General features: G+C 39.9%; 2 protein-coding genes across 4 annotated transcripts in view; one reads left to right on the top strand and one right to left on the bottom strand.

Moving 5' to 3' along the window:
- On the bottom strand, window positions 1-24180 carry DCLRE1A (DNA cross-link repair 1A). 3 transcript variants are annotated; one of them, XR_005601256.1, is made up of 11 exons: window positions 24029-24180; window positions 21760-22979; window positions 18998-20623; window positions 17037-17170; window positions 15213-15331; window positions 13027-13170; window positions 11936-12081; window positions 10097-10251; window positions 2826-2967; window positions 1793-2106; window positions 1-952 (listed from the first exon to the last, which is right to left on the bottom strand). XR_005601256.1 is itself a non-coding variant. In XM_039547193.1 (10 exons), the coding sequence occupies exons 2-10, from the start codon at window positions 22253-22255 to the stop codon at window positions 1877-1879; spliced, it is 3192 nt and encodes a 1063-aa protein (XP_039403127.1). In that variant the 5' UTR covers window positions 22256-22979; window positions 24029-24180; the 3' UTR covers window positions 973-1876. The 3 variants fall into 3 exon arrangements, 2 of the variants coding, with proteins under 2 accessions (XP_039403127.1, XP_039403128.1); XM_039547193.1 differs by lacking the exon at window positions 1-952 and having other exon boundaries at window positions 973-2106; XM_039547194.1 differs by lacking the exons at window positions 1-952; window positions 24029-24180 and adding an exon at window positions 23849-23956 and having other exon boundaries at window positions 973-2106.
- NHLRC2 (NHL repeat containing 2) overlaps window positions 20207-24286 on the top strand; it is a 58493-nt gene continuing 54413 nt past the window's right edge. The window contains exon 1 of the mRNA XM_039547197.1: window positions 20207-20274. The gene's annotated coding sequence lies outside the window, so the exon portion shown is untranslated. The remainder of the gene's footprint in view (window positions 20275-24286) is intronic.

The following is a 24286-nucleotide window of genomic DNA, read 5'->3' on the forward strand; positions in this document are numbered from 1 at the left end:
GCCTGGCCTGATCCAAGGACTGACACCTGTACGAAGCTTTTCTAATCAGTGGTATTAAGTAGCTCTTGTGATGAGAGAAATTCTCATAATTAATTGAGATTAATACTGAATGCTAAACAGTGGTTAAAGAAAAACCTGAATCTCAGATTTTTGAACTACTTAATGTAGATACAATTATGTAACTGACTGCCATATTTCAGTTCATCTAAATGTAATTGCTTCTAACTGAAAAATTTGTAATGTAGATAAGATCTTTTTTCAACAAAAAGACTTATGGGATATTATTTCCCTGAGACAGAGAACTATGCAACTATTTGCTCATCAAAAACACAGAGCTCACTACTATAGGAAAGTGTCTGATTATGTTTACAAAAGATCAGTAAACAAAAATTTTCCCCAAGAAAATGCACCACAGACTTCCCCTTTCTGGATCTTTTTGATACATGATGCTTTTTTTTTTGTTTGTTTCTTCTAGATATATGCAGTGAATCCTGAAATTAAATCTTATTGTGATGTTTAAATTAAATACTCGTGTGAAAGCCCACAGTCACCTTCTTAAACTACATGAACACTGTGCAGGATTCAGGAAAACAGCCTGGCAGGCAAAACTTATATTATTATTGTCACCTCCTAGTATTTGCTTCCCTGGCTTTCTGTGGGGCAGAGGAGAGACCAGCCTATATGTGCAGACTTAGGACCTGATCCTGCAAATATGCACATGGCTTAATTTTAAACACCTGAGAAGTTTCATTGACTTCAGTGGGACCAAATGCATGTTTAAAAACATACATAAATGTTTGTATGACCCAGGGTATGGCACCAATCCTGCATGCCCAGGGCACATGTGTAACACACAGTGTCTTCAATGGGCATTCTGAATGAAGAAGGCTCGTTAGGCTGGCCTTGCAACATGTCCTCACATTCACTTCCTCTTAATTGTGAAGGCCTTTATCTGAAGAAAAAACAACAGGCTTAATTTAGATTCTTTATTTAAAATAGATTTATAAAAATGTACGTATATTGAATGTTATAAATACACGAGGATGGGAATTATCTTTATAAACATTCATTATTCTACAAAGTGTCTAATTGCACAATACTATAGTAGCCCAAACTGGTCCTCAGTTACGGTGTAAAGTTTGCAGATATGTGAAAACATTAGTGTTACAACCCCTTAGCTCTCCCTCACAATGCAACAACCTGTTCTCAGAATTTACATTGTGCCACAAACTGATGTCATCCCCTCATTCATTAGTCATTTCTCAGAAATGCTTGATTTGGTACTGAAATGACAGAAAACTCCACCTCCTTTTAAATGAGTTAATACCACCTTCATTCAAATGTCCTCTTATACCTTTAGTAAAATTGGGTGGTCTGTTCCCCATTATAAAGGCCAGTGTCATACATCTGGACATTAGACTGATATCAGAAAGAGTGTATAATTCTGACACACTGGTAATAATCATGGTTCAGTTTCTTTCCTTGAGCTCTGCAACATCCTAAAGCCATATCATGCAAGTAAAAGATGGCAAAGGGGAGTGAAACTTAGGCTGGAATCCAGCACTACTTCATGTTCCTATCTTTAAGCATCTGAGCAGTCCCAGTGAAGTCAATGGGACTATTCAGGTGCTTAAACTTATGAAAGTCCTTAATTGTTTTACTGGATAGTTTGGTGGAAAGAAAATACACCGAATAATTTTCCAAAATAACCTAAAAGACACATTTGCAGTTTTTTTGAAAGTGTAAGCTAGGAGAAAATAGGCTAATGGTTACATAGGAAAGTTAGGCTCACTTGGGGGAGAATATGACCATACTCTCTCTTGCAGGAGAATGGCAGCTTGTTTCTTCTCAAAGAGGCTTCATAGAAAAAGGAAGGCTAGATAAAAGTCCTGGGTAGTTCAATCCCTCCCCCGGCACACGTCCTTTGGAACGTACATTCTTCCCTCTGCTCAGTAGGCTCCATCTTCCAGTCTCTAAAATGCTTCTCCATCATGTTTCTGGCTCTCCAGTCACCAACATTTACAGTGGGGATGATTTTCTGTGGCTTCAGCCACTGGACAAATCGTTTCATTTCTAGGTAACTGCTGTGTTCACTGTAAGGAATCCCTGTAGCAAAACAATGCAAAAGGTACCTCAGGCAGTCTGCTTAGCTGACTAAAAATATTTTTGCAAGAAACAAAGCAATACTTAAAAAGAATATTTTAATTAAATGGAGATTTAAACTTTACTCCAAGGATCAAGTAAAAATTCAGACTTCATTATTGGAAGGATTAACTAGGATCGATCTACAGTGTCAATCATTAGTGCAAATTCGGTGACCCCAGCTACTTTGTTGAGTGACAAGCGGAGAGATTTTCTAGGAGATTTAACTCCATCCATAAATTGTTTGCCAGAGACTGCACCACTAAGAACAGAGGAAACAGGCTGGTACCTACAGAAGCTCTGCAGCAGGCACAGGGTCTTTCACATGAAACCATATATGGAGTGAAATCCTGGCTCTGTTGAAATCCCTGGCAAAACTCCTATTGAGTTAAATGGGAATAGCATTTTACCCATGGAGTCTGTGTCTGTCTTAAAGCCATTAGATCAAACTGTTTTTTTGAGAGAGGGGCATTAGAGGAAACAGTATTTAAAATCTGCATTTACAGTGTTCCAGACTGGTCAATTCTTAAGACTTATGCTGGAGACATTTATCTGCTCAGCTTCTTAGCAGAAGTGAAACCAATAAGTGGATAATATGATGAACAGTAAGAGGTGCTAGAATAAAATGTATGCAAACAATCCACACAGAACTAAATGTACTGAGCCATTTATAGTGCGTGTACCATATATGGTGATCTTTCCCCTGGTCTGAGGTTTGATATCTGCCAGAGTGTGACATGAATCGGAGTACGTCCATCCAGTGGGCCTGAAAGCCAGAACTTGGTCAAACTTCTCTGAGAACTTGTTTAAGTGGTTTTGCAGGCCCTGTTAATAAAAAGACAGCACATTCACGATCACCACCACCACCCTCTCAATGATCCAGTAGTCTAAAAGGTTTTGGGGTTTGGAGAGCAGGACATTGGAGATTAAACTATACTTTTGCACAACATTTTAATGGGCACTTTCCCTTTTTTTTGTTTTAAATGCCAGCTGGTTAAAAGGCAGTTATGATCAATATTTAATACTTAAATAGCACCTTTCAGCTAAGGACCTCAAAATGCTCTACAAATGCAAACAAATATTACTAGCTCCGTGTTACCGATGGGAATTCTGACACTCAGAGAGAATAAGTGACCCACATAAAACAACACAGCAAGTCACTTCCTGTGATATGTATCGAGCCTCCCTTGCTCAGACCACTAGACCATCTTCCAAAAACCAAACTGAACATGATCCGAGGAAATAGTTTATCGTCTTTTAACTCAACTGACTCCAAAGATCTGACCTGAAAGTCTCATAGTTTTCCTGAAGCAGCCTTCAATTTTGTTTATGGAATAGCAAAAGAATAAGGATAAGAGAGGGAGACGAAGAAGTGTAAGGAATCTTCAATCCTACATTGGCATAAAGAGAAGTCAGAAATAGGAAATCAGTTTCACGTGTACTATAGATATCCATCTTGTCCATTTGAAAGCCCTACAAGATTTAGATTTCAGAACAGTTAACAACAAGCCCAGAGCAGGAAGAAGAACACAAGATAAATAATGACTGCTTCAAAGAAAAGAGAATAACCGAACCTGCAGATGCTGAAGAGTCTGGGGAAAGGGAAGTGAAATGCTCTCACCAGCAGCACCATGGTTCCAGTAGAAACTCGACAGCAATATTCAGAACTACCAAGACAGGCACATTTGAAAATAAAGGACCATAAATAAATAAATACACTCTTTATTCAGTAATGGGAGCTACAGCTATTCTTCAAAGACTCCATTTACCTAGTACAGTGGAAAAGGTTAGCTTTTATTAAGATGGCAATAGAAGCCTAAAAGCCTATATCTGCCCATCATGATTCATTTTTAAAGAGACTGACATTTCTTACTGCAACGCTTCATAAGATTAATACACATGCATTATACTTGTCTTAATAAAAACCAAGGACAGTACATGCAGTTCCAGTAGGACAATTATGAGATAAACTAAAATTCAGTAGAACAATTATGAGATTAGCCTGCTCTCAGATTTTGTATGCGTTTATTAATTGGGTACATACTGTTTATTTTTAAGGGTGGGATTTTCAGTCTGACTGAAAGTCGAATGTTCTTCTAAATCACGTAGGTTATGTCTACACAGCAGTAAGACACCCCCGGCTGGCCTGTGCTAACTGACTGGGGCTCATGGGGCTTGGCTAAGGGGCTGTTTAATTGTGTTGTAGATGTTGGGCTCGGGCAGCAGCCCAAGGTCTGCGATATTCCTACCTCGCCGGGTCCTAGAGCCCAGGCTCCAGCCCTAATGTCTACCCTGCAATTAAACAGCCCCTTAGCCCGAGTCCATGAGCCTGAGTCAGCTGGTACAGAGCAGCTGTGGGTTTTTAACTGTTGTGTAGTATCCTTAGACTCTTCTGAAAATCCCACCCTAATGCCTGTATATTACAGTCGCACCCCATTGTGGTAAGTCATGGATAGAACACATACGAAGACATAGTCCTTGCCCTGAAAAGCTTGTGCTCTTTGAAATTCTTCCACTATGAATTTAAATGGAAAAAAGTCTCATGATTTCACTGTTACAAACAGATGTTTGTGATGCAAGGGGAATTCTTTTAATGTTAATATTTTTTTTTGGGGGGGGGGGAAGGCTTCCTTCCTACAAGAACATGGCGAACTTCAGAGCTTCTTCATAAAGAGTTAAACAAGAAACATATTCATATGCTTTTTTAAAATTCCTCAGACCTTCAGTAAATATTGCTCCAAAACCTTCATCCTTTTAAAATGGAAAATATAATTCATTCCTCAATCAACCTCCTTCAATCACCATGACAGCCTGTTATCTACTCTTTTGCTGAAGTCAGCAGCAGTATGTGCAAATGGAGCCCATACGGTATGAGAAGGCTCAAACATGATTAACTGGTTAGTTTACAATCAGCCCTGACAAAACTTCCATGCAGCTTGCTTATTCAAGAGCAGATCAGTATTTAAATAATCCCAGCATTTTGTTGTAGTCAAACTAAGCATTCCATTGAAGTAACCAGTCTCTTTGAATACCCGTTTGCCCTTTCTTTTCACACAGCAAATCCATTTGCATTACTGGAGCAATTAATCTATTTTATTCTTCCTATGCTTTCAAAAACAAAGCTTTGCATAGTAGAGGATTTGGAAAAAGGACATCCAGAATGTGAACCTGTAGCCCTGATTCTTGCCTCCACTTGATATGATGTCTGTAAAATAGTTTTATTTTAATATTTAACTTTGATTCCATTACTGGTCTCAAGAAAATGCTGCAAAATTACTAGTTAATCTTTGACCACATTCACCCAGTACCAGGCTGAAAGCCGTTGTAACTGTAACAACTGCAAATAGAGAATGTTGATTTGAATTCTGCTCTTTGACTTGGATAACAAGCAGAGATGCTATTTATAGGGCAAAAGGGGTGTGCTTGCTTCCCAGGTTTGGATTTGTTTCTTTGGTACACTGTGTGTGACTTGTCCTTCCTGGTCTAGTTTGGGGTTTTTTGAGAGAACTATTATTCAATGTATGTAAAGCTTTGTAGATAAAAAGTTATATATACACTCTACTGGGGCAATTACAGCCCCCACCTTCAATGCTGTAATGGTCATTAGTGCAGATCTGCTGTAGAAAGAAGAATGGACCCAGGTAGGGAGAGGGAAACATACCCTCTGCACAGCACAGCACTTAGCTGACAAGCATGGAGCCCAAGGAAGGGAGTATGGCAGGGATCTGCTTGGGATGCACTGGAGCCACAGAAGTCTACTTTGATCCTTAGCCCTGCCATTGAAATTGCTAGTGCCCAGCCTGCTACTTGACCTGTTATTATTAGGTCATAATCGTAACTAGTACAGAATCTTAGAGCAGTGATATTTGCCCGCTTCAGGTCTAGGCTGAAGATGCTGATATTTTAAACTCTGGTCACTGTTTAGGAGAAAGGGAGAGGGAGTTCTGTGGTTTTTTATGATTAGCCAAGTGTCTTTAGATGAGTGAGGTTCTGTGGAATTTTACTGGGAGGCTGGCATTTTGGAAGGAAGTGAATATGCCAATGATCGCTACAGAAGACCTGTGAGTGAAGAAGGAAGTCAGTGAATGCAAGACTCACTCATAACACACTGAGCTCATTTTTTGTTAACCCACTCCGAGTACCATCTCGGGGATAACTTTGTTCCAGGCAAGTTTTAAAATATTCACTGTTTGAGAAGAGGCAAAATCTGACTTGACTGAGTGGAAATAAAAGCCAAAAGTCATCCGGATTTGATCCAGGGAACCTCCAGCTGTGGAAACATGGAAGTGTTCTACATAATTGCACAATATTATCATGAGCTATCACCTTAAACTAACCTTCAATCATGGAAAGCTTGTTTAAGTTTTAGAGCTTCTTTTTCAGTTCTTTATCTGGAAGCGGGTTATTGGGGAGGCATTAACCGTCTAAGTGAGAAGAACTGCAGCACAATCCTTAAAACTGACAAGATTATAACCTCTTTGCAGCCAGGACAGTCTTCTTGTTCTGTGTTTGCACAGGGCCTAGCAAAATGGGGCCCTGGTATATAACTGAGGCTTCTAGGCACTGCTGCAATACAGAATGAATAATAATAATGATGATGATGCAGCTCTTAAAATCCAGCTGTTGTTTGAGATCACAGATGGATTCAAAACATGTATTAAATGCTGAACCTGAGCTCCTGACAGACAATTTCCCTAGTGACTTCACAGGCTTTGTAGGTTTCTTAGCTAGCACAAAGCTTTAGTTATCAGAAATCAATGGGGCTGAGTAACAATATCAGGACTGGTCCCTAAATAGGGCTAGGGACTGAACAAAATGCATATCAAAACAAGATGTGGGGCAGACCCAGAAATCCTGATATAGGGCTAGGATGGACTAGTGGATAGGCACTGGACTGGACTGGGACTCAGGAGACCAGTGTTCAATTCACATCTCAGCCAGAGAATTCCTGTGTGACTTTAGGCAAATCAACTGTTTCTCAGTTCCCCATATGTAAAACTGGGATAATATTTCTATAACTCACAGTGTGGATAAAATTGACTAAAATGACAGTGTGGTGTAAATATGTTTCTATTTATTTTACATGGCTGTAAAATACAGTAATGACAGTAAACAAGTAGCCAGATTTCCCAGGTAACAAGTCTGCAATTCAGGACAAAGGTTGCTCAGCTGAGCATGAAAAAGTAAAAGAGGGAAGAACCACCTGGGTAAACAAATGTGTACTGTATATAAAAATGACATATTATTTATTATTCCTTAATCCAAACAACAGACTACCAAATACTAGCTGATTTATTGTTTACAATATTATTCTTTTGATTTTCACACATTTACTAAACAGACACCAGGCTAATGCTGCATGGGCTCATCCTTAAGCATTTAACACTGAGTTTGTGATCTCCATACATCTTAACAACATCACTGGCACCCGGACACGCTGAATCCAGCTACTGGCTTCACTGAAAGCTTATCAAGGTGGCAGATCTAGATGGTTCTTTTGTGTGGGGGCAAAGTAATCCTCATAATGGTAACTGGAGGCCACACTGAGGTGACAGAAATGGTAAAATGTCTGTAACTTACATACTAAAGGGACAGAAGGATGGGATTTTAGCAGGAAGATCATCTAAAAAGGACAATGAAAGATAAAAAGATTCTCCCTCAAAGTATTTTTTTCTTACATTTTCTGGTTGTTTGTCTTTCCTGTATAGCCCTGGCCTTTCCCCTCCACCCCACAGTGTAACTTATGGCAGGGGTTCTCAACCTTTCGCTTTCTGAAGAGCCCCCAACATGCAATAAAAACTCCATGGCCCACCTGTGCCTCAACAACTGTTTTTCTGAGCCAGGGCCGCCACTGGGGGGCAGTAAACAGGGCAACTGGCCAGCACTCAACGCCACAGGGGGCTCGGGCTTCAGCTTCGGGTGGGGGGGCTCAGACTTCAGCTTTCTGCCCTGGGCCCCAGTGACCCTAACACCAGCCCTGCTCTCTAGCTTATTTTGGCGGACCCCCTGAAACCAGCTCACATCCCCCCAAAAGGCCATGGACCCCAGGTTGAGAACCTGACTTATGGCACTACATGTGTTTCTATCTATCTACCTAAGTCACTTATATGGCCCCCATCACTGGAGTATGAACACCTCACAGTCTTAATGTATTTATTCATACAACATTCCTATGAGGTAGGACAACAGTATCATCATTTTACAGATAGAGAATGAGGCACAGAGAGATTAAATGACTTGCCCAAGGTCACACTGGTAGTCTGTGGCAGAGCAAAGAACTGAACCCAGGACCCCAGAGTCCCAGATTACATCCTCATCACTTCCTCTCTGTTTTATATCACCTTTAAACATGGTCCAGTTGTTGTTTTTATTTCTTTTTCAGTATTGCCCTATTTAAAGGCTAGACATATTTACCTATACACTATGCATCTTTCATGACATGGAAATTCCCTGAGAGTCAGTCAACATAAAACTTAGTACCTGTACATTAACATTAAGGTGTAATGTAGAATTTACCAACTTCTCCTACAATTAAAGGGTGCAATGTATCTCAAGTAGCTTACAACAAATAGAGAGCTCCTCCCAGCTGTGCTGACTGCCTGTTGCTGATCTGCACTTTCAAATCTACTTCCAAAACGAATGGTTTTCCCATTCTCCCTCAACGTATATGCTCTGGTAAAATCAACGCAGACCTATAAACTCACCTTTAATCTGCTTTTTCTGGGGGTCAATATTCTAGCTTTTAAATAAGAAGGGGGAACGAAGCTTCTTTTAAAAACTAAAATAAAAACATGTTTATTCCTTCCATCATCTATGAATACTTCTGAAATGAAGCCTCTGAGATCATATCATAACCCCCCCACTCCCAGACTGGCACCATTCTTGGCAGTGTAGCACAGAGGCTAAGAACTAATGGGCAAGGAAAATTAGCTTCCCTCTAAATATATAGGCTGGGCCATGCAGCGGACATTAAACCAGCCTACCTGTATTATGGACCGAAAATATCCTCTAGTTTACCAATCTAGCACCTTTAGCAGAATGAAACTTTCTCTCTCACACGCACTCGTGAATTACCCTCAATGGAACTTGAATATCTCTTTGGAAAACAGATGGTACCTGATTCCCTTGTATAAAACTTGTACACAAAAGTTAACTTAACAAAAAATAAAACACGTCTGTCTAAAATCCTTGTACTTACTATTGTTACAAGTAACACCTGATATTCTTATAACTGAAAGATGGGAATTTATTTCCTCTTCAGTTTGATCATGATGTTCATTTAACTACATTTTGTATCAGTTTCACTGTTTCTCATATAATCCATTTCCTTCTGTGGTTTGTGTAGGTCTTCCATACAGCAACAGAGGAAAGAAAAACTATCTAAAATGAGGAAAAGTGAATGTAAAGCCATAACAACTGAAAGTGGACCTAGGGGCATGTGTCATAGCTGAAATGACTTTAAAAAAAAAAAAACCACAAGATTAAATTTTTTTGACTAGGTGTCAAGTTGACAATATCCCTTCTATTAACTGCTTCAAAAGAGAGGAAGTTTGAGGAAGAAAACCCCTTCAGTCCTTTTTTTACCACACACAAATTAATGGAAAGAGAGAAGCCAGGGACTAAGTGTCACAGTATATTCATTGTTAATGGGAGAGATCCTGCAATCATTAACTAAAACCTACTTCAAAAAAAGGCCACAAACAGCAAGCCTTTGAACGAGTCTCATCTAATCTTGTTCCATGAACACTACATTAGAGTGAAATGATACTTTCTGTGCATTATGTTTGGAGCCTGTTATTAATGGTTAATTGCATCTCATTTCAATGTGTTGCTATATGTCAAAACATCACTAAATAAATATGATCTGACAGGTGGCAAAAAGCACCAAAGACACCCATTTGCTGTTATATCATCCAAGCTAAGGTTAGCCAACAGGTGCAGATGATACACTTGCCTTAAAATTAATTTGCATCATGGGAAGAAGGTGAAGCAAAGTATTGTTCCAGTCCATGGTGATGAGGGAATTAACCGCTGCTGACTCCAAGCACTGCAGTGTTTTGTATTTATCTTGGGACATGCTCACTTTAGAGCCCAGAACCTGAGCAATTGCTGTAGGGTGAAAGGGAAAAGATCAGACATAATGAAGAGACAGTTTGCAAATAACAAAGATTTCCATTGTTGTTTCTGAGATGTTCCTGATCATATCACTGATTCAGTGATTACCAATACGAAAATCCATGCTTGCCAACAAAGCTATTTTATATTATAAAATATATAGAGGAGAACTGTGATAACTGTTGACAAACACTGATTGCTGTACTGTAGCTTCAGAATTATTTGCAGGGAGAGGAGTAGTAAAAGTATATTAATAGGTTACAAATCATACCGCCTCAATAATATATTGATGTTCAAGGGAGCAAACTAATATTTCTTTCTAAGACGCTAGAACTTGGTACAGTTCTGAAGAAGGGACAAACAACCTATGTTAATCATGGCCTGAATTTCAGTGAGAGAAATTCTGGTACCAATGACTTTGAAAATCTTTTAAAAAGTACAAATGTTGCATGGCTGTCTGCTCTCGAAAGTACAGTCAGGTAAACACTGTGCTGATTTAAGCCTGGGGCACAACAGGTTTCCTTAAAGACAGAAAATAGCAGAAAGATGCAGTTAGTTGCTGAGAATATTTTTAATAAATTGTTCATTTGTATGACTTGCTTCCATTTTACAGGGAAATACATATCACCCTTGGAAATAAGTGTTAATAGAATTGAAGTTTAAAAATAATTACATTTCCTTCACTGTGTTACTAATAGCACTTGAGATTATTAAAATTGAAAACAAGTTTTATAATCTCACCAGTGATACTGGGGTTTTGTTTTTTTTTAAGTAATCTATTGGCACTTCTCTTGGTATGACTAAATAAATTAGATTGCTTAGTTTCACTTTCTGTGTGTAACTACTTTGTGCATTCTATGCAATGGCACAACATGGTTTGGTTAAGTTTGCAAACACGGCAGATGAATGTTTCAATCATAAACTTGTTTTTAGTTGAAATTTTAAAACTTACTGACATTTTAAAAAATTAGTATTAGATTTTAAAATTTACTATATTTTAGGACTGTCAAGCGATTAAAAAAATTAATCACAATTAATTGTACTGTTAAAGAATAATAGAATCACTTTTTGGTGATACTGTAAATGAGAAGCTGGCAGCATTATCTCCCATAAATGTAAACACACTTGTTTGTCTTAGCAATTGGCTGACAAGAAGTAGGAGTGAGTAGACTCCTAAGCTGTAAAGTTTTACATTTTGCTTTGTTTTTGAGTGCAGTTGGGGGGGGGAGAAATCTGTATTTGTAAGTTGCACTTACACTATAAAGAGATTGCATTATGGTACTTATATGAGGTGAACTGAAAAACTATTTCTTTTGTTCATCATTTTTACAGTGCAAATATTTGTAATAAAAATAATATAAAAAGTGAGCTCTGTACACTTTGAATTCTGTGTTGTAATTTAAGTCAATATATTTTAAAATGTAAAAAAAATCCAAAAATAGTTAATAAATTCCAGTTGTTATTCTATTGTTTAACAGTGCAATTAATCGCGATTAATCTTTTTTAGTTAATCGTGTGAGTTAACTGCGATTAGTCAACAGCCATACTTTCTTTTGATATTCACAAAATCTAAATGTTGAGCCTAAGCTACCTTCATGCATACTTTAAGAAAAAGCTCATTTTACATTCATTCAGAGATGCATATATTCATTTTGATTTGATATGTCCATTTACACACCTAGAAAGACCTTTTCTTTTCCAATGGAATAGGTTCCACAGACGACCAATGTACGTGGGTTTAGAGTTACTGTCTCAAAGGCAGTGTTGATAGCAAACTGGATAACCTCTTGTTGAGAAGGAAAAGTATATTCAGGGCTGCAGTATCTAATAAATGGAAATTGGATATGAATATGTAATAGAGCATAATACAGGTGGCATCCTACTTTATAAGTAGGCTTTGTCAGAAACTGCACACAACAATGACATAAGGAAGAGAAAGCCAAGTTATTCGTCAATATCAATTCAACTTATTATTTACTTATTAAAAATCATGGTGGCATATGATAATTTTTTAAAGATTAAACTTTAATCTTTTTCAATAAATACATTTTAAGTTATTCTATGCACACTCTTTTCTATATGCACATTTAAGAACACTGCCAATATTCACTCATCTGACACTATGACTACTGAAATCTTTCCCCCTTTTGAGAACTATTTTTATAAAGCTGGATGTTTGTGTCACATACTAATTACATCCATAGGTCTTATATTTTTTGGCATGCACATAGTTGTCATATAAGGCATTATTCATTCACAGTAATAGAATATGGGTCAGGAAATAAAAGAATTGCAACTGGGCATTAGTCATCATGTACTGAAAAAGTTTCATATGGATGAATCAAAGAAAGGTCTAACGAAAAATTAGACAACTGACCCCAACATTTAGCAGCCTTTCATTGTTTGAATGTTTGTTTCTTGCATTAAGGGCCTGACCCATATAAAACCAGTTTCAATTTTATAAACCTCTGATTTTACAGGGACAAATGGCACCCACAATTGAATACCACTTATGATTAATTTGGCCATCTCAAATGAATACTGCAAAAACCTTTATGCCACACATAATTATTATATCTCGATTTATATAAAGTCAATAGACATTATGTAAATGGCCTTTTAACAAAAACAATATTTCTTTACATACCACTCATCAGAGTTAAGTGAGTATCAAAACACGTCACTCATATTAATTTTTTTAGATATAAAGTACTATTTTTGGACACACGGTTGTTGTTGGGACAGGGAAAGAAGGATATACTAGCTTACGTAGTATCCAAGTACAGGGTGTGAATCTTTCGACTGATCAGAAGAGGACAATGCTCCATAGAAGGATTTGCCCTGAAGTCCCCAGTGTGTAGCATGACATTTCCATTGGGAAGGCAAAAAAGGATCATTGTGGCACCTGGACAACTAGGGGGGAAAAAAAAACAAACAACCAACATATTCTTACTTCCAAAGTGGCATCCATTACCACACAAACTATACTGCTTTCAAGCAGTAGTGGGGATAAAACATGGTAAATCACAGATAGTCAGCCCCACGCACTGGCAGATCGAGACCGAGAAACTCCTGCTTTCTAATGCTAGCTATGCCACCTACTTGTCTCGCGACCATAAACAAGCCACCACCTCTCGTGTCTCAGTTTCCCCATCTGAAAAAACAGGATGATATTAACTGCCCACAGTGCTGTTGGGAGATTAATAATCTACACAGGATTTTGAAGTTGTGAAGTGCTATTTAAGTGCAAAGTTTCATTCGTCTTCCAATTTCAGTGAACCTAAAAAAATAAACCGCTGTTTAAGTCCTATTAATAGACTACAATTTTTAGGTTAGATGGACAATGGGAGAACAACTACACCTAAACAACTAATAAAGCATGGGCTGCCTCTTGTGTTCATCAGTCTTTCAGCACGTGTGGCCCAAATGATGTTCCAGGCCCATCTTTTTATGTTTATCAGTCTCTCTGTTCCAATATGAATTTTAAATAAAGGGGAAATGGCAGGCTGGGGAAAGAAGAGGCATTGTTATGATTTAGGAAAAAAAAATTTTGAATAATTGTAGGTTCCATCTTCAGTGCTGTGGGAGTTGGTGCAATATTTGCTTTTTAAGTTCTCTTTATAGATTTTAAACCTTATCCTGCATCCCGAATTTATTGTTGGGTAGGTACCATTCCCTGTTTGCTATGATTGCAGTGAGTCCATTGCTACTCGTGCAGCTCCTCACCAAAGTTAGTTTGTTTTGCAGGGCAGACACTCAGACTGGGCAGCCAAAATAGGAGTATTTTGTACATGAGTCATATACAGAAGTTAAAAAAAGAGGAAGCACTGGCCATAGATCACAGCTTAGAAGACAGAGATGGTAAGTGCTCCAAAAACTTGAACTTTATACCTATAGTTTATATTCCTTTTAAAATGAAGGGGGAAGGAAAAGCTGAAAAATGTCCAAATTACGTAAGCTGCAAGGCTTCTTTCATTCCCAGCAAGCATTTTCAAAGGACTTGCAAGGAATCTTATCTCTCAAACTATAAACAAGTCCTAAGACAAGTATTATTCAAACCAGCTGTAACAGAGTTCTGCATTTAAATTTATATACTAAAAAGAGAGGACTTTTATTCCAATACACAAATAAGGTGCCAAGAGGCAAAATGATCAGAACTCAGGATTGAAAGCCAGGAGCTACTGAGTTCTAATCCTGACATTACCACAGATTGTCTACATGGCCTTGGGCAGTTAAGGTCTGGCCCTGCACCACTGAATTCAATAAAAGCTTTGCCAAAGATTTCAATGGGAGCAAGATCAGGTATTTTTAGAGACGAATTTTCAAACTTTCAAATGATTTTTGTGTCCAGCTTGAGACCCCGTGGGCCTGATTTTCACTATCTGAAGCTCCCATTGTCATCAGCAAACTGTAAAGTTCTTAACATCTCTGAAAATAAGGCCCAGCGCGCCTCACGCTGGGCACTCAGAATCTAGACCACTTTGGAAACCCTAGTCCTAAAATCTTGCTGTGCTTCTATTTTCTTATGTACTTCAGAGAGGTATTCTAAGTATCAATCAGGATTAATGTCTGTAAAGAAATGTGAAAATTAAAGCACTTTGTATCACTAGCATCCAGATATCTTGGTGATGAGCTCATTACAAATGCACAAAATATTTTTAGGGTAACATTTTCAAAGGAGCCTAATTCCCATTCTTAAAAGTAACTTGGCACTTAGAAGACTAAGTCTCATTGGCATTCAATGAGATTTACCTCCTATGTCCTTAACTCACTTTTGAAAACAACATATATGCTCCTAAAACACTTCAGCACTTTAAAAAAATTTATCCTTAGTCTTCCAGATCCACTGAAGCCAAAAAATCATGAAGGTATAAACCGTTTCTAAACAATAACTTATCTTTGACATTCACTATTTGCAAATGATATATATAAAATTCAGCTGCAAAGATACATACTGATTGGCATCAAGCAAGATCACTTTGATTCCATTCACTATACACTCTGTATCCATTGGCAATGTATGGACATACTGTTCTTGCACTCGAAGTTTACTCTTCACCAAGTTGCCAGTTATCTGCAGAAGAGAAAGAGTTTAGTACTGAGGGCTGGTTCACACTACATAGTTAGGTTGACATAAGGCAGTGTATGTCAACCTGATTATGTCAGTGTCTAAGCTACAGCCTTCCTCCTGCCTATGTAAGTACCCCACTACATTGACATCATAACTCCACCTCCATGAGAGGCATAAGGCTTATGTCGGTGTAGTCGGGGCGACACAGTATCTGTGTAGACAGTGCATCCCTTACATTGATGTCTTGTCAATGTCAGGGTAGGAGAATGGACCCTGCTCCCAGCTGGGAGCCAGGGCAAGAAACCCTAGCAGCTTCCAACCCTACTCCCAGGTGGGAGCCAAGATGTGAAACTGACAAGGCTGCCCAGCTCCCAGTGGAGAGCAGGCCAAAAAGCTGGGGCAGATGGACCCTGCTCCCCAGCGGTGAGAAGCCTTGAGCAGCTTCCCATGGCTCCTGGTGGGAAGGGGAGAAGCCCCAGGAGGCTTCCACTGCTTCCAGTAGGGAACAGAAGCAGGGGGCAGTCTACCGGGATCCCAGGAGCCTGTGGGGCAGCCGGGCTCCCTGTAGGGAGCTGCCAGCAGAACTGAGAGACCAGGCTGTCAGCTCCCCACACTACCCTTCTTAGGTCGGTGGAAGCACTCCTGGTAAGGACGCGCACCACCAAGCCAAGGAGGGTAGTGTGGACATGCACCACAGCAGTAATTACTGTGGTGGCTGTAAGTCAACCCATATTAGGTCGACTTACATTTCTAGTGTAGACATACCCTAAGACAACAAACAAAAAGACCACATCAACCCCATGTGCTTTACCCTGATAATTAATGTAGAAAGACAAAGAAAAACATCTAAATATTTCAGGGGAAAACAATTAATAGGAACCAAGTTCACTTTTTCTGTGCTCAGGTTTTATTTTTTAAGTCATTTTTCTAATGGTGCCAGCAAGTAAAACCCAAGCATAAATACCACACAGTATGGCTAGAGTTATGGCAAGGACCATTACAAACAGAGGTAGCGTCTCTGGTGTTTAGAGCCTGAGACTTGGAGTCAGAAACCCCTAAGTTCTATTCCTGACTCTACAACAGACTTTCTGCCTGCTTGCAGGAAAAGTAATCTTTATGCCTCCACATCCCAATCTCTATGCTTGTTTATATCAGAAGGATAGTGCGTAAGAGTCTTTAAAGATATAAGCATTGTGGAATTTCTAAATATTATTTAATGTTATTAGATTATATTGTAAATATTTAGAAGGATCTCAAAGCCACAGAGCACAATGTGTGCGTTATGAAAGATTATGGCTCCAACACTGGCCTGTGCTCCAGCCTCTTATAACATCTGCTATATCTGGGTTACAGAAACTCCTGGGTAGGGGGAGAGCCTCAGGTACTTCCCTGCAGCTGGCTCAAGAAAGAGGCTCTAATAAGGCTTTCCTTACATCTGTCTGATCCATCACTACTGTAACAGCTCTTTGGGGTTGTTAGCAACTGGTACTAGTTACAGCAGCCTCCGGGATACTGGCCTGATACAGAATCAGCTCATGAGGGAGCGAAGGGTTCCTTTACCCAGGAACATTAGCCAGGCCAAATGCTCCTCAGCCACAGCAGAGATTCTGGTTCTATATCCATTGAAACTGAACACTGTATTCTTTTGGTTTTCATTCATAGTTGCATACTGATTTGGTAATTATCAAGTAACCCTAGGCAATCTTACCTTATTACAATAGATTGGAAATGTAAATTTTTTTGTTAGGCCAGTATAATGATCGGAATGGAAATGAGTGAGGAAATAGGCTACACAGCCTTCGATTTCTCCATACTGAAATGCATCAACCGTAAAACCAGTTCCTACAATATAAACACAACAGGAGCAAGTCAACTAATATGAATGGAGTAGCTACAGCCAGTTACTGGTCAGATTTTCTTTTCTTTTAAGTAGAAAATGCATTAAAATAGTATTCAATAAAAAAAAGGAGTATGTGAGAACAAATGCAGCTTGCAGACATGAGCATTATGCAAACAGCAAGGAAAGAGCTAGTTTCACTGAGTAAAGTCATAATGAAGCAAAGTAAACTATCTTCAAATACAAACATTGACATATTCCTCCCAAATAAATACCTGGTGTTCATCTGTATTCAAAATGGCATTTCTGAAACGCTTACACAGTGCAAGCTTCCCAAAGCACTGACTATGTATTTCACTTCCAATCTGCACCATGCCAGTTCCATACATATAACACTCTTGTTAAATGTTACTACTATTAGCAGGCAACTGACCTGGGTTCTTAAAAAAATCTCTATCTGCTGATGGTTATATATCATAGATTTGGTATTATATATTTAAATGAATTATTATTTCTCATGATAAATGAGATGTAAGGAGTCTTTCCTATTCTCTGCAAATGAGAAATCAATAATGTAAAAAAAACAACTATCAAATTTATTGGTACACTTTTTAAAAAATTTGGTTATATATTCTAAAAATCGCCAAAAATTTCATACAATTTCTCCCACGCCATTCAACCCATTATTATGTATCCATTTGAAAAGTACATTTCCAAGTTATTTGAAAACATTATAGAAAATAAATTCAGAAATATTTAACATACAACTGATGTGGTTCAAAACAAAAGCTAGATAGGCAGCCAAGGAAACTGACAATTATATTGTAGATTTGAGGCCTAGTCCTCCAGACTGATACATGCAGAGGATCCTCAGGACTTAACTGACATCATGGGGCTCCATACAAACTTGAGGATCTACCTGCATGCATCAGGTTGCCGGATCAAGGTCCCAGACAGTAGGCTACATGCTTACTACATTTACTACCTCAACTCCCATCTTCCTTGTATCTTTATCCAGGATTCCAGAATCAAAAAGCACAACTAAGATGATCCTCTGTTGGTGATCTGAAATCTGTGAAGTTTAAACTTTTCAAACTATTGATCAGTCTTCCTTATACTTTGAATAGTTATTTTAGGAGATTTTGGTAAATTCTGAGCTGTTTCTTTAGCTTTAGAAAGTATTTTTTAAGAACACTACTAATTAACACTGGAGAATATCATTCTAGTGTAATACTATACGTTAAACACAAAATGAAGCTCAATTGTGTACTTGGTAAAGTAATCACAAGAGTGATGAACATTTTGTTCTATAAATGGCTATTAGCCAACCTTTCTTATGGCTTCAAAATAAGTTATGTAAAAGTTACAAGTGATGACTTAGACAAGACAAACATTAGTTGAGAGTTCTGAAAAGATACCTACAGGATTTAGGAGCATAAGTCTCACTTTCAATGGTGCTCCTAAATCCCTTAGATGCTTTTGAAAATCTCCCCCTTAGGCTACCTGCCCTGTAAAATATAATTTAAGTCAAAAAGTTTATTTTTCTAGCAGTATCTTTAAAAGATTATATTTTTACAGCATTATTTCCTTCTTTCATTGCTGCTCACTCATAGAATGAGCTGCTGTAATCTTGTAAATGTCTATGGCCCTGATCCCTACTAACTTTAAAGGGGGTCCACCCAAGTGGAAATCATTAAAGGACTGGGGCCTAAAAGGTTTTCACAATGAAACAGAATAAAAAAGCCTTGTATTAAAATGGGGGAAAAAAATCTATATCCATTAGACAGTTCTAAATTCAACCATTACAATTAAAAGTCACAATTACTTCTCACCTGGTATCTTCTTATAAAAGGGACACTTTTTGTTTTTTATTCCTTCTTCTGTAGAAGATGATTCTCTAAATCTTTTTCTCCAACTTCGCTTCACACCAGATGTTGTATCTATACAGACTCCATTTTTATTTGAACTTTCTGTGACCGCATCTATGTCCCCCACAGATCCTTCAGCTTTCCTCTTTTGTTGTCTGGGCCTCTTTCCATTGGGAGTTATAGGACTTGAGGCTTGTGTTCCCTCACCAAAATGTTTCTTTCCTTTGTTCTCTTCTTTTGTTTTGGGTTTTAACCCAAAGAAAACACCAATATCCATTTGTTTCAGTTCTTTGGCTGAAATAGATTTGGCTTTCATATTTGCAACAGAAACAGATGGCAGCGTTGGAGAGACCGTACTGGGAAGGGGTACGGCTGCTGTATTAGGAAGACTTCCTTCTTCCTCTATTACTGGCTGTGAACTCTTCTGGTATAATGTAGTTCCACTTGTGTTAGTGGACATTTTATTTCTATTGATTAGGAAGTTACTAGGTTTCTTCAAAACTTCACTTTGCCTTGACAGAAAAGATCTACCACCTTCTTCTTTGACTTTCAAGGGCAATGATGAATCACTCACAGCCAAGTTTGCATAATCCAAATGGCAAGCATTAAAATCTTCTAGCTCCAAATTACCTGTATTAGAAACAGAGGCACTGAATGTTGGCCAATCAAATTCCTTCTTCGTTATATCATAATTAAGGGAAAGAGAGGATTGTGCTGTTAGTGCCCCTTGTGGGTGTTTTAACTGATTAGCAGCACTTCCTGAATTAGAGAACATGTTGTTCATGTGCTCCTGAGAAACAGGCTTAACACAACCATCTAAATGACTCAGTCCATTCAATTCTTCACAAGGTTTGTTTTGTATTATGAAACCACCTATTTTAAGGCAGCCATACCTGTGTACTTGCTGAAGTGGAGAACAATCTAATTTAGTAAACAACATACAGCTAGATTCCTCCTTTTTCGTGCTCTCATCTTCAGAGTTCTGGGTGTGAAATAATCTCTTTTGTGAATGTTTTATTTTCTTCTCCTCCTCCTCTTCCTCCTTCTCTGTTTCCTCTTCATTTTCCTCATCAGTATTAAGCGGAGAGTAGGAAATTTCACAGTCACTGAAGTCAGCTTCTGGAAGTAGCAGCTTTAACTGATTAGAATCATTCTGACTATCCAGATCTCCACTAGCTTCACTTCCTTGAGAAAATGGAAAATCCAAAGACTCAAGTTGGCCATTATCATCTGCAGACTGTGTAAGTAGAAGTGTCTGTTGGGGCTTTAGAATGTTTGTGGAAGACACAGTATTTATCTTGGTTACATTTGGAGATTTTGCTTGTGTTGAACTCTGTATCACCAATGTATGATCCTCATTTGGGGCATTTCTTACATTCCTGGTCAGTTTCTCCTGCTGTGAGGTTCCATCCACAAGGCCTGAGAAACAGCTTGAGTTAGCAGCATCAGAGCATGTGAACTTTCTCTCTGGGCTATATGCTGCAGGGCTGACAAGATAATCCCCTGCTCTGCTTGTAGCAAGTATGAAATGGGTATAGCGCTTGTAGTGCGATGGAATGGTAGAAGTGCACAGTAGACCATCAGGGCACTCTAAGGAAACAAACAGAATAACACACTCTTGATCTCTTGTCAAAAGGCATTTTTAGCACAAACACATACAGTGATTTTTATATTAATGTTATGGTATAACTGTTAAAAGCTTTCCCTTATAGAGTCGTCTGAGGCCAGAGCCAGGCCTGAGCTATTCTGAATCACATCAACCTGACATCCTACCTCATAGTTGTCAGCTGGGATACAATGAACTTTTTAAAATGCTATTGAAACTATTCACAGGAATAAGTGTTTTTATGTTCAACTTTATGAAATAGTCAGTAGCTGTCTCTCTCTTTTTTTGTTTAACATTGTCACCGAATGTTGAGGTCCATGTCTTACTAACCTAATCCTTTTGAGAATTTTAGGATCAGTGGCTAAATCAGTGCCAAACAGCAAGATTCTACAGCTATTACTTTAAAACTGGAAGTAAGGTGCCACATATAGCTGCCTACAGTTAAAACTATAGAAAAACTAAGGGCTCCATTTTCATAAAACAACAGTGACTTCAAACATCCCTTCAATAAAAGACAAAGATATAGGAAAAGGGGCAGCCTTTAAGTTTCCTGGCTGTGTACTTCCTGTTTTTCAAACAAAAAAAGATATATTAAAATCACAGATTAGGTTCCTGGGAGATTTACAAGGTCTCTAAGGACCCATGAAAGCACTGCATATCATCACATAGAACTGTATGTTAGAGGGTCCCAGTTCCCTTGCTCCCAACTCCTCTCCCATACTAAATTAAGTCTGTGATCTCTTGTGTTCTCATAGCAGACCCAGTCAATAGAGGATTGCTAAAGTACACAGGCCCTGAGACTAAGATTTGAAATATATCAGCACCAGTCTTTGGTCGACTGAGCATTCAAATCTTGACTTCAGCTTCCACGTTTTGTAAAGGATCAGAGGGGTAGCCATGTTAGTCTGGATCTGTAAGAAGCGACAGAGAGTCCTGTGGCACTTTATGGACTAACAGACGTATTGGAGCATAAGCTTTCGTGGGTGAATACCCACTTTGTCAGACACAATACAAAGTGGGTATTCTATACTACTAAATCTGACCTAAATTTCAAGCAACTTTCTTTGAATAACCTTTAAAATCTATTTGAATGGGCTATTTCTCCTCAACAGAGCCTTACCTTTTTCAGTGGATCCTTGAGTGTCCAAACATTCAGTAACATGCCACCGAGGTGTCTGGGCTAACAGTAAAGAGAAAGGCATCTGGCAGCTTGGGCAGTATCCATCATAAACTGGCCTTGCATTTGGTGTGGTTTGTTTTTTGTTACAAGTCCTGCTTTGCTTTGTTGGCGTAGTTACACTTTCCTGGGACTGCACAATATGGTCATCTTTAGACAGATTTAAGTTCTGGTCAGGGTTTATAAGTGGTTGAATACATTTCTGTCTTGGTCCCTGTTCATTTTTCTTAGACTTGTCCTTGTTTTCAAATGCTTTTTTATTATTCCCACCTCTACTTCCTTTTGATTTGCACTTCCCATCATTTGCTTTCTGCACAGATGTAGAGATGTTCACTGAATTATTATTTTGATATACTGACTTTGGTTTCCGAATGGATTTGTACTCCCAAATATCTTCTTCCAACCCGTCATTTTCAGACATGGCAAAATAGCAACACATCAAATATTTTCCTCAGCTTTACGCAATAGTATTTCAATGTTCCTAAGTCTGGGGTTTGTTCTTTTAATGCTTTTCCTTATTAATTTCCCTAGACCTGAAGCTGAAAGGCACTTGAACTCCATTTGAAATGTTACATTGGGCCACAAACTGGATAGCCATCACAGATGGATCTGAAAGGCCATGAGCTCCAGTTTTAAAAGAACGCAGGGGAGGGTTGTATATTTTAATGCTTTCGTTAAATCAAATCAAAGTGGATCATAGATGTACTTATTTGTAGAAGGAGCCATTTGCTGCAGTTACTGTTCTTCCACCGGAGCGCTGTAGATAATCACAGCATCTGGAAAGCCAGGTTAGAGGTTGCAAATCCACATCTGACAGAGATTCCTTTCAGGGCCTTGTGGGCCTGAAAGGTGAGAGCTTGAAAACAAATGAGATTTTACTATGTATGTGGTTGCCCACAGAACAAAAGCAGTATGAAGTGACAGACTGAGTGGCTTTATGGAGCAGAACCAACTCCTGCTGCAGTTAGCAGCAAATCTTCCATTGACTTTAAGGGGACTTGGATCAGGCCCTGCCTTTGGTCCACTCACATGTCACACTTGTAGTCTTCTGCCTCAAAGGCACCTCCGGGCTCAGATGGCCAGCACCTCAGGGGAGGGGCTGAAAACTGACCCAGTGGGAGGAGACATCCCCCATCCGGGCCAAGGCTGGGGGTCTGCAACACCTAGGATGATCAGATAGCAAAAATCAGGATACTACTTTTTCTGAGGGAGGATGGGGTGTATCATTGCATATATAAGGTAAATTCCCTAATCGGGGTGGATTAACGCCCAGGCTCATGGGCCCAGGGGCCTCAGCCAATTTGCCCCCCCCCCCCCGCCGGAGCACCAGAACCTGGGTAGAAAGGGGAGGCCCTGCCCCCTACTCCTACTCTGCCCTTCAAGGCCTCGCCCCCTGGTCAGGCCAAAAACTGGAGCCAGACAGTGGCAAGAGTCACCCACGGATCCCAAGACCCTCCACCTGTCTGAGCAGGGGCCAGAATGCCCAAGAGCAGCCCTTGGCCTGTGTACCCACCCCCTGGGCATGCTGTTGCCAGTGGGACCCAGGGGCAGGAATTCTGGTACAGCCTCCAGCCCCCACCACAGAGCCTGTCGACAGGCTCTGGGGTGAAAGGAGGCCCTACCTGGCCTAGGAGGAGGAGGTGGGGAGCCCTGGGACAGTCACAGGCAGGGAGGGCTCCTGCTGCTACTAGCCCAGCCTCAGCAGCCACTGCACACCTGGGCTCACTGAGTGCCTGTGCAGGCTCCCGCTGGCAGGCTGCCCACACCAGCTGCTGTCTGGGCTTTGTGCCTGAGGCAGCAACCATGTGTGGCACTGCCCCTCCTCCTGTCACCTTGTGCCCGAGGCTTGCAACTGGGGGTGTTGCCCCCCCCAACCTGCCACCATGGCACTGTGCCAACCTGAGGCTACAACGCCCATGTTAACAAGTGGGCGGACATGGCCCCCTTGGGTCTCCCCCCCAGTCCTGGGGACTCAGGCTGTGGGGGACCCAACCGTTCCTGGTGCCCAGGGCACCAATAAATCTGAATCCACCTCCGCCCCTGATGGCGGGGCGCCTGGTGTCCCTGGGCACAGCCCCTCCGCCTGGCCCGCTTCTACGGGAACAGCCGCCCCGCTGCCACAGGGGCCGAAGCCCCAAGGTACTTGTCCCGGGAGGGGCCAAACCCCGCACCCACCCCTGGTTCCCCCCCTCCCACAGCCGCTGCCACAGACCTTCCACTCCCTTCGGGCAGCGTCACCCTATCCGCTGCCGCACATTCCATTCCACCGTATTGCTCCCTTTTCCGCCTCTCCCAAAGGGAAGGGGGACTCAGTAATAATATTCGAGATCGTTTTAATCTTTGCGTTTTTCACGTTGCTTCCATCATTTTTTTTCAATAACTGGCTGACCAAATGTGCTGCGTCGAATCTGCAGAGCCAAAACTACCACCTTCTCCGATTTTTTTGTTTTGTTTGACGAATATGCTACTG

The sequence above is a fragment of the Mauremys reevesii genome, linkage group 7 (assembly GCF_016161935.1).
Source record: "Mauremys reevesii isolate NIE-2019 linkage group 7, ASM1616193v1, whole genome shotgun sequence".
NCBI lineage: Eukaryota > Metazoa > Chordata > Testudines > Geoemydidae > Mauremys > Mauremys reevesii.